General features: G+C 34.8%; 1 protein-coding gene across 1 annotated transcript; it reads right to left on the reverse strand.

Annotated features, from left to right (window-relative positions):
* Positions 1 to 407: 407 nt before the first annotated feature.
* LOC104217706 (protein SYM1) lies at positions 408 to 10,226 on the reverse strand. The gene is made up of 7 exons (XM_009768014.2): positions 9,796 to 10,226; positions 3,766 to 3,906; positions 3,561 to 3,674; positions 3,304 to 3,477; positions 2,038 to 2,153; positions 827 to 911; positions 408 to 738 (listed from the first exon to the last, which is right to left on the reverse strand). Exons 1-7 carry the CDS (start codon positions 10,165 to 10,167, stop codon positions 733 to 735), a joined length of 1,008 nt encoding a protein of 335 aa, XP_009766316.1. The 5' UTR covers positions 10,168 to 10,226; the 3' UTR covers positions 408 to 732.
* Positions 10,227 to 10,481: the final 255 nt, after the last annotated feature.

Here is a 10,481-nt window from a genome sequence, read left to right on the forward strand (position 1 = left end):
TTAAACTTAATTTTAGAATCGTGCACACATTGATTATTTCATCACACACCTGCAACCTTCCACCACTCCGGATATCAATTAACTCCACTCATCAAAGTTTAGACATATGAGAAGCACACAAAATATTCATGTGCATCTTTTTTTTGGGGGTAATAAAGACTTTTTTTCAAATAGAAATACTTTGAGAGTCATTATAATAAGAGATTACCCTAGGTAACATGGTATTTATTCCATCTCTTTCAAAAGCAGAAATAGCAAGGGGGTGGGGGTGGGGGTGGGGGGTGGTTAGGTATGGAAGCTTCTAAAAAATGTCCAAGCTACATGCATTCTTTTACTAATTGGTCCATCACTCCATTACCAATAGATATTTTTCCCTTTTTGTATCTTAAAAGTATACATGATGTATATTTTGGTTGAATTACTTTCCAAATTACTTATTCCAACTCATAAAGTTACATAATGTTTCTCTGAATAGGTAGAAAATATGTATATCTATAAATCACCTCCACACTGTAAACTCTTCTATTCTAATTTTTGCATTTTCTCTATCTTCCCAACATTCAACAAGGGGTAGGGGCAAGGAGAGCACGTAATAATAACAAAATATAGAAGAAGAAAATCATTGTTGGCTATACTAGACACTTTTAATTTCCTAAATAGCTTTTATTACAAGCTAATTTTAATTACAACTTGATCAAAGAACTCATAGAATCTCTGACGTTGTTCGCTTGATTAATCCTGCAATGGAAACACAAGAATATGGTTTAGTGCTTTAAAAGTAAGGAAACACAGAGATTGAAGAAGGCAGTTTAGTCTGGACTAGTACCTCGGGCGATTTACTCGATGATGAATCAGATTTAGCTTCCAATGATTCTTCTGATATCCGTGCCTCTGATTTCTCATTTGAATAACTGCAAACGACGAATTGTCAAGTATCAGGAAGATACACTCCTTTTTTAATGATGTTCTAGTGTAAATACATGACATGTAGAGAGACACTTTGCATTGCAAAGTCTCAACAATGGTAGAATTTGAAGGAGTCCATTACTCAAATGGTCACTCAACTAATCGAAATTATAAAGTAAAGTCATGTTTCTTTCGTTTTTAACAGAAAAGTCTATGCCTATAGCATTCAGAAGGTCACTCAACCAAAATCTAAATGTTAGGTGATAGCACAGATAACCTAAATGCAAAGGCATGAAAAAGACTGGTCTCCCGTCAACGACGATTTTTCATATAGGAAATGAGTGACATGGGAAGACTGATACCCCATGCACAATGACAAAGCAAAAGTCAGATACAAAGGAGGAGGAAGAATCGTGAACTTCTCATTTTCAGATTCGTGTTATTTCTCTCATTCTTCCATATCGGGTAGCTCTGTCCATTATGTTGATCTCCTCCTGGATGTCCTCACTTCTCTCCGATCCCTTTACTTCTCCGGTTTAAACTCCGTCTTTAGAGCAGAGAAAAAGCTGAGCTCCAACTTGAGTTTCAGCTTTTAACCTATATAAGCCATCCATTTGCAGATTGTGCTACAATGTTCACTACTAATTTCTGCCCACTTTTCTGTCGTAAACTCCCTTTCTCTTTCTTTCAATGAAATCACCATTGCCTCAACTTTCCCGCAGTCTCAGGAACAAAATATAAGCATCCACAGATAGCCAGGAGGTGGGTAGGGCAGACAGACAAAGTTATGATACACAATTTTGTTAATACACTATTTTAGAGAGGTTCCGCTACTTCAGAAAGATCCGGTGCAGCACAAGCACCAGCCTCAACATATTTCTCTCTTGATAAGAACCTTAGTAGGGTTGTTTATTCACAAGGCAAGGAAGACACAAAATAACCGTAGTTTAATGAGACGCCTATCTTAATCCGTAGATGACAGTGAAAAAGTTAACAAGTGACATCTATCGCATGACTACAAAATGTCTTTGTTCCTTAAATTTGTTAACAATGAGAATACAAGCAATTTACATGTACTCCTGTTGTCCCTAGCTGTACGAAAGCAACTGTAAAATTAAATCAGAAACTTACGTTGAGAGAATAGTAACCCAAACCAGTTCGATGCAGTCCACCCAAAGGAGTCTTTGCTCAAGAGGAATAACACCATAAGTTATTAGGTGAGCAAACGGCCAAAGCTTCCAACCTGCCTGAAAGAATTAAGAACTGATTTAGTATTTCTCCAAGACATCCAAATGCCAGCTTATTTTTTAGAGTAAAAAAAATATAAATGTCTCTGTATGTTATTTTTTATTGTATGACGGCGGTCTCCAAATCAACTTGTGTGCATAATCTCAGTTTCTTATAATCTATTATCCACACATAAATAAATAAGCCAAACCAAGCAGAGTTCATTAACAAATAAAGAAAGACAGGCATAGACATCTAGATCTAGAAGCATACAGAGCTGCAGCAATGTACAGTTCCTAGGAATATAAGCATATATTTTGTCTAAAATGCCTTGGAGTAAAGGTAAAGTTATCTCTATCTGAAGTATAGGTCACGGGTTCGAGCTGTGAAAGTAGCTACTAATGCTTGATACTAGGGTAGGCTGTCTACATCACAATCCTAGGGGTGCGGCCCTTCCCCTGACCCTATGTGAATGCAGGATGCTTTTTGCACCAGGCTGCCCTTTTACTCTGTATAAAATGCAGTAGAACTAGCGGAATGATCTAAGAGAAGAATAATTCACAAAACATTTAGTGATTCAAGCTTAAGATCAGCTTAAATGATACACACATAGCATCATCATAATCTCATTGTTCAGCTGAACTGATACAAATAGCTTCTTCATAATTTCATCCATCCGAAACTTCACATTTACATGACATACACTAATATATTATTAAGAAAAGACATTAAGCTCTTTATGCAATCATGATTTCAAAATTCTAATGGAAATAGAAGTAGTTAACTTCAACAACCAGAATTAGGCCGCTCAAACATTCAACAGTTAGAATCCTATAAGAGGATGGGCCAAATGTGAAAATTCTACCACTCTGGACGTATTGCTAGCTAACAAGCAGCCGACAGGCCATCTTAGATCTCAAGTAGAACTGACAAGTATCATCATTTTCAAAAGTTCTACTACTGTATGGCAATACTTACTAAGAGGATATATCCATAAAAAGAGGCAAATCAAACAGACAACTTGGACTAAATTCTGCTGAATCATCATAAACAAATTGAAAAATCTTGAGCTAATACGCTGTTGTTCGCATTACAGCTATATTAAATTTCAGGAAATACATAAGGTACTTGGTGTAAGCACTTTAACAGATCATTAGAAGAATTCCTTACCGTTAACATGGGCCAAAACGTGGTTTTGAGCTCGCCAAAAATATTGGCTGCAGATTCAAGACGCAAGAAACCAAGAACCACATAATAGATACTATTCCAAACTGCTGCCCAGATGGTTTGGTCAAATGCAACTTTAGCAGGAACCACCCACCAGTCATTGGACGGGAAAAGAGCCTGTTACAGTTGAAACTTTTTAGCTTTTAGTAAATATGTCAAAAGTATGCTTGATCAATCAAAATAAAAGCCACAAACATCACCTCACAGAATTGGTAATAATAATGGGAAAGTGATCCATGAAGTGAAAATCCAACAAGACCAGACCTAAACATGCGAGTTCGATCAAATTCAAGAAGAGGTTTCCCCTCATAACACTGTAAATCCATGGAACAACAACAAAAAGTTAGATTCAAAAACATCTCACAAAACTGTAAAAACCATATTTGAGAAACGAACAATGCTTACTTGGGCAATCCAATCTCCTAGAGCGTAGACAATACCACTAATTGCCATTTTAGCTAATACAGGATTTGTTTTCAGTGCTTCTTCATATGCAATCCAGTTGTGCTCCGGCGCATATCTTAATATCTCGTAAAAGGTCCATCCCTGAGCACACAATCAAGAAAATTAAAGCCATATAAAGGGTAAAAAAAATTATATAAGCAGGCTGATTAAATGATGCCGAAATATGTGATCATCTCAACGAACAGATTAACTTCTTATAGAGGGTTAACTTGTATTTACTCAATTATATGTTCAATGTGCCCTTCACATGCTGGGCTGTTTCTTTTCCATGGTATAAGTACGTGTAAATTAGTTTTGATAATGAGTGGCAGTAAGACTAGGATCTCGCCATGGCTCTTATACCATGTTGAATTTTGTGATTATCTCATCTAAAAGCTTAAACTGTTAGAAGGGGCATACTTTTATTAATTCAATTATAACTTCAATATAGGACTATCCAACATAGTTCATTCCTTTTGTCATCATTTAGCCCTGTGAAAATCCAATTTATCTAACTGTTTCGTTTATGATCACAAGGGGTAAATGAATAAAAGAACCTTTTTTTCCTTTCCTGATAGGATGTTGTGATATTTCCAAAAAGTGGACAAATGTCCATCCATGTGGCAAGATACATGCAAGCTTTGACAATTATACTTGACAAATGGCAAGAAAAGCCTTAAGCTTTTTGCCTATAAAAGGGACTTCCCTTAAGCCAATTTGACATAACAGAAACATCATTTCTTTCATTTCCTTTCACGCCTCTCTTCATCCTTTGTTGTCCAATATTAAATATATTAGTTGTTTCTTTTCTTATTTACTTTTCTTACTAGCTAGTTGGGTTTGTAATTTAATATTTTGTTGATTCCTGTATCCTCCTAATAGAGGTAGGCTTGTTTAATCTTGGAGAGACATTTCACACTGCTGAAATAGTTTCTTAGGACAATGCCTAGCACGACTCAAGTCAATCCGTGTATCCGCTTACAAATAATATTGAAGCAGTGTTATTATTGAAATTCTTGCTCTCAATTACTACAATCTAAGAAACTATGGCAAACACCACTGATGCTGAAAATACTATTGATACTACCAATACTAGCGCTACCTCCATTGCCCCAGTTCCAGTTGTACTATCATATGCCAGGCCATTTCCAGATGTGTCGAATATCGAAATTTTCGCCAATGAAAATTTCAAGCGTTGGCAAGAACATATTTTCTCATTGCTTGATGTCTATGGTGTTGCACATGCACTGTTGTATCCACAACCTAGTCCAGACACTGATAATAAAATAGTAGAATCATGGCAACATGCCAACAAGGTATGTCGTCATACTATATTGCAAACTATTTTTAATGAATTGTTTGACGTGTATTGCAGCTATAAAGAAGCAAAAGCTATCTAGGAAGCCTTAATTAAAAAATTCACTGCTGAAGATGCTACAAAACAAGAAATTTGTAGCAGGAAAACTTTATCAGTGGTAGATGAGAGATGATAAAGAGATGGACGTACAAATCAACGAATTTCAAAAATTGTTAGAAGACTTGAAGGCCGAGGGGATGTCTTTACCAGAAAAGTTTGTTGCTGGAGTGCTAATTGAAAAGTTGCCTGACTCATGGAGTGACTACAAAAATAACTTAAAGCACAAACAGAAAAATTTCACTATTGAGGAAATTGTGACCCACATCCTAGTTGAAGATTCCAACAAAAAGAATCTGTCAAAGCTTGGATGGCAGCTCTTAAAGCAAACTTAGTGCAAAGCAACAACAACAACAACCGCAAAAGGCATGAGAATAAGTCCCAAGGTTGCAAGCCTAAAAATCCTAACCTTAAAAGAAAAAAGGGCTCTTGTTTTGTTTGTGGAAAACCAGGCCATCACGCCACACAGTGCAAGTACAGAGCAAAAAATGACAAAGAAAAAACTAATATCCCTAAAGCTAACTTAACTGAAGGAGGTGATATTATTGCAGCTGTCATTTCTCAAGTAAACATTGTAGCACATACAAAAGAATGGGTGGTAGATTCTAGGGCTACTCGGCATATTTGTGCAAATCGAGAAGCATTTTCCTCTTATACTCCTGTAAAGGATGATAGAGAAGAGGTCTACCTTGGAGACTCAAGTACTACAAAAGTCTTGGGTAAGGGTAAAGTTCTCGTGAAACTCACTTCGGGAAAAACTTTAGCCCTTGTTGATGTATTGCATGTTCCTACTATGAGGGCAAACCTGATCTCTGTATCCTTGTTGGGAAGAGCCAGAGTGAAAGTGTCATTTGAATCTTATAAGATCATAATGACCAAAAATAATGTGTTTGTGGGAAAAGGCTATTGTAACCAAGGACTCTTTGTGCTTAATGTTTCTAATATTATCAATGGAAATGTATCTGCTTGTGCTTTTATGGCTGAGTCTATCTCTTTATGGCATGCTAGATTAGGACACATTAATATTGCATATATAAAAAAATGCAGTCACTCGGATTAATATCTAGTTTAGACTCAAATAATATTGAAAAGTGAAATATATGCTGAAGCTAAAAGTACTAGAAAAACCTGTTTTCCATAAATAGAGAAACTGAATTGTTATCTTTAATTCAGACTGATTTAGGCGACTTGAAGCAGACTATGACTAGAGGTAGTAAAAGATATTATGTGACTTTTATTGATGATTTTTCTAGATATACTAAGTTGTATTTGCTTAGAAATAAAGATGATGCCTTTAATGCTTTTATTTCTTATAAAACTGAGGTTGAAAATCAACTTAGTAGAAGAAATCAAGAGAATTAGATCAGATAGAGGTAGAGAATATTTATCTTTAAATATTTTTTGTGAAAAAGAAAGAACAATTCATGAAGTAACTCCGCCTTATTCACCCAAGTCAAATAGGGTAGCTGAAAGAAAAAATAGAACATTGAAAGAGATGATGAACTCTATGCTAGTTAGCTCTAATGCACCTGATAATTTGTGGGGTGAAGCTATATTATCTGCATGTCAATTATAAAATAGAATACCACATAGAAGAACTGGCAAAACTCCGTATGAATTGTGAAGAGGTTATAAACCTAATTTGAAATATTTAAAAGTGTGGGGGTGCCTTGCTAAAGTTCTATTGCCTGAATCTAAAAGGAGAAAAATAGGTTCTAAAATTGTTGATTGTATGCTTATTGGATATGCTGAACATAGTGTTACATATAGATTTCTTGTTTTAAAAAGTGATGTGCTTGATTGTAATACTATAATTGAGACAAAAAATGCTGAGTTCTTTGAATATATTTATCCATTGTCTGAAAAAATTTCTCATACACCTATTGAAACAAATAATAAAATTACCTTTGATGAGGAACTGAGAAGGAGCAAAAAGCCTAGGAAAGAATATTTTTCATATGGAAATGATTTTCAAACTTTTCTTTCGATAATGAACCATCAAATTATTTTGAAGCTATATTTTCTTCAGATGCTAAATATTGGAAAGAGGCAATAAAAGTTGAAATTGATTCTATTAAGAAAAATAATACATGACTTTTAACTGATTTACCTCTTGGTGCAAAGCTTATTGGTTGTAAATGAATCTTCAAAAAGAAATTTAATCCAGATGGATCTTTAGATAAATATAAAGCTCGGTTAGTAGCAAAAGGATTTTCTCAAAAATAAAATATAGATTTTCTTGATACATTTGCATCGGTGACTAGAATTTCTTCTATTCGAGTTTTAATTGCCTTAGCTTCTATCCATAAGCTTTTTATCCATCAAATGGATGTCAAAACAACTTTTTTAAATGGTGATTTAGAAGAAGAAATTTATATGGTTCAACTTGAAGGCTGTGTCATTCCTGCACAAGAAAATAAAGTTTGTAAATTAATTAAATCTCTTTATGGCCTTAAACAAACTCCTAAGCAGTGGTATGAGAAATTTGAACAAGTCTTACTGAGAGACGGTTTTTCTTCGGTGGAGGTGGATAAATGTGTTTATACTAAAATGGTAGACAATGATTATGTGATAATATGTCTATATGTTGATGACATGCTTATATTTGGTACAAATTTAAATATTGTGCAAAGTACAAAATTATTTATGTCTACTAATTTTGATATGAAAGATTTGGGAGAAGTAACTACAATATTGGGAGTTAAAGTTATAAGGAGCGAAGATGGAATAATATTGTCACAAGAACATTATGTTGAGAGACTTCTTAAGAAGTTTGAATATTTTAATGTCACATCTGTGAGCACTCTTTTTGATGCTAACTCTCAGTTGAAAAACAATAATGGTGACCCAGTTGCTCAGTTTAAATATGCGCAGATTATTGGGGGTCTGATGCATTTAATGAATTTTACAAGGCCTGATATAGCTATGCAGTATGTAGACTGAGTAGATATACTCATAATCCCAACAGAGAACATTGGTCTGCATTAGCTAGACTAATGAAATATTTGAGAGGAACCATGAATTATGGTATCCTATATAGTGGATTTCCTTCTACTTTAGAAGGGTACAGTGATGCAAACTGGATCTTTGATTCAGATAAGACAAAATCCACTAGTAGTTATATATTCACCCTTGGTGGTAGTGCAATATCGTGGAAATCGGCTAAACAGACGATCATTGCTAGATTGACTATGGAATCAGAGTTTGTAGCTCTGGAGTTAGCTGGTTCTGAGGCTGAGTAACTAAGAAATTTCTTAGCTAATATCCTTTAATAAAGGACGTATTGCCTCCTGTGTCTATGCATTGTGATTGTCAAGCGGCAATAGCTATTGCAAAGAATAAATCTTATAATTATAAAAGTAGATACATGAAATTGAGACATGATGTTATAAAACAGTTGTTGAGAGATGGAATAATTTCCATTGATTATGGGAAGTCGGAGATAAATTTGGCCGATCCTCTGACTAAACATGTGGGAAGAAAATTAATTCTTCAAACCTCAAAAGAGATGGGGTTAAGGCCGACATGTTGTCAATAGAGATGGTAACCCAACCTATGTGATTGAAGATCCCATGAAGTAGGTTCATATAGGTAATAACAAGTTGATATTGACACTAAAACACTAAAAAATAGTGCTTGACTGCTACTAGTTGAGAGGTTAAGTTATAACTCTTAATGAAATTCATATTCCTTATGGATTGTGTATTTAAAAGCAGTATACACTTGATGAATTCACCTATATGAGAGTGGAGTGAGGCCGTTCCTATGAGATTTTGGCCTAGTCTCTAGAGCTCTCATGAATAACCAGGCACGTACATGGCCTATTGGGCGCAAAACCGCGTTGAACAGCAAAATTACCGGGGGTCGAAATGTGATTGATAAAATCTCTGACTTACAGTAAGAGTTATTAGTTCATAGAAATATTATATTTCACCAGTAATTCTGTGGGTTAAACTTTATTGATCTAAGTTTGGTTCATAGTCCAAAAGACACCAAACACATTGCATTTGGACCATACAAATCCAGCAAATCTTACTCCTCTTTATATGAATTTTTTGAAAATATATGGGGGAACTGTTGTGATATTTCCAAAAAATGGACAAATGTCCATTCATGTGGCAAGATGCATGCAAGTTTTGACAATTATACTTGACAAATGGCAAGAAAAGCCTTAAATTTTTTGCCTATAAAAGGGACTTCCCTTCGCCAATTTGACATAACAGAAACATCATTTCTTTCATTTCCTTTCACGCCTCTCTTCTTCCTTTGTTGACCAATATTAAATATTAGTTGTTTCTTTTCTTATTTACTTTTCCTACTAGCTAGTTGAGTTTGTAATTTAATATTTTGTTGATTCATGTATCCTCCCTAATAAAAGTAGGCTTGTTTAATCCTGGAGATACATCTCACACTGCTGAAATAGTTTTTTAGGACAGTGACTAGCACGACTCAAGTCAATCCGTGTATCCGCTTACAAATAATATTGAAGCAGTGTTATTATTGAAATTCTTGCTCACAATTACTAGATAGGAAACATAGCAGAAAATAGAATCAAAGAAAATAATAAAAAGACTTACATGCCAATAATCATGATCTATAGTGAGTAGCTTTGTGATGGCAAATGTACCAGCACCAAGTACAATTGCAGCATTAAGAAACCTATCTTTGTCCAACAAAATGGACAAACTATTCTTGGTTTCCTCAAATTCACTGCCATTTGAATCTTTCTTTTCATTTTCTTCGCTGATCTCTTCTGTACTGTCTACTTCCCTATCTTCTGTGACAGCATTTATTGGACGAACAAGACTAGTTTTTGCAGAAAGAGTTGGGATTTGTCGTGAATTTTGTCGGGTGATGTGCGGAGAAAAGTTGATGGAGAAGAATTGAGTATTTCTGGATTTTGAGGGAGAAGAGAGGGTGTGGGTAGCAAAATTTTTGAGAGCTGACATGATTGGTAGGTTGTTCCGAAAGAGAAGGAAGTTCCAAGGGAAAAGGAAATAGTTTTATTCTTTCATTTAAAAAAGAGAAATGCATAAACTGTATTTTTATATATATTTTTTAATTAGCGAATGTAATAAGTTTGGGCTGATGGTCAATTTAGTATTTTGCCAAAAATAATTATGAATTCACTATAAAATAACAAGTGGGGTTTCAAAAAAGTAATGTGTAGGCAAATGTTGTTCTTATCTTGTAAAAATAGAGACTTCTTTTTTTCCATAGTCCATAGACCCTAGCACAAAAAACAGAAAAAAGAAAATGAAAT

This window comes from Nicotiana sylvestris, chromosome 8, assembly GCF_000393655.2.
Source record: "Nicotiana sylvestris chromosome 8, ASM39365v2, whole genome shotgun sequence".
Taxonomy (NCBI): Eukaryota; Viridiplantae; Streptophyta; class Magnoliopsida; order Solanales; family Solanaceae; genus Nicotiana; species Nicotiana sylvestris.

What these genes read in the sequence shown, in the direction of transcription:
- LOC104217706 (XM_009768014.2), bottom strand. Translation starts at nt 10,167, where the DNA reads ATGTCAGCTCTCAAAAATTTTGCTACCCACACCCTCTCTTCTCCCTCA. An exon ending in TAGGAGATTGGATTGCCCAA is followed by an intron (nt 3,675 to 3,765) that starts GTAAGCATTGTT and finishes ATGGATTTACAG; the next exon opens with TGTTATGAGGGGAAACCTCT. An exon ending in CGTTTTGGCCCATGTTAACG is followed by an intron (nt 2,154 to 3,303) that starts GTAAGGAATTCT and finishes TAATTCTTTCAG; the next exon opens with GCAGGTTGGAAGCTTTGGCC.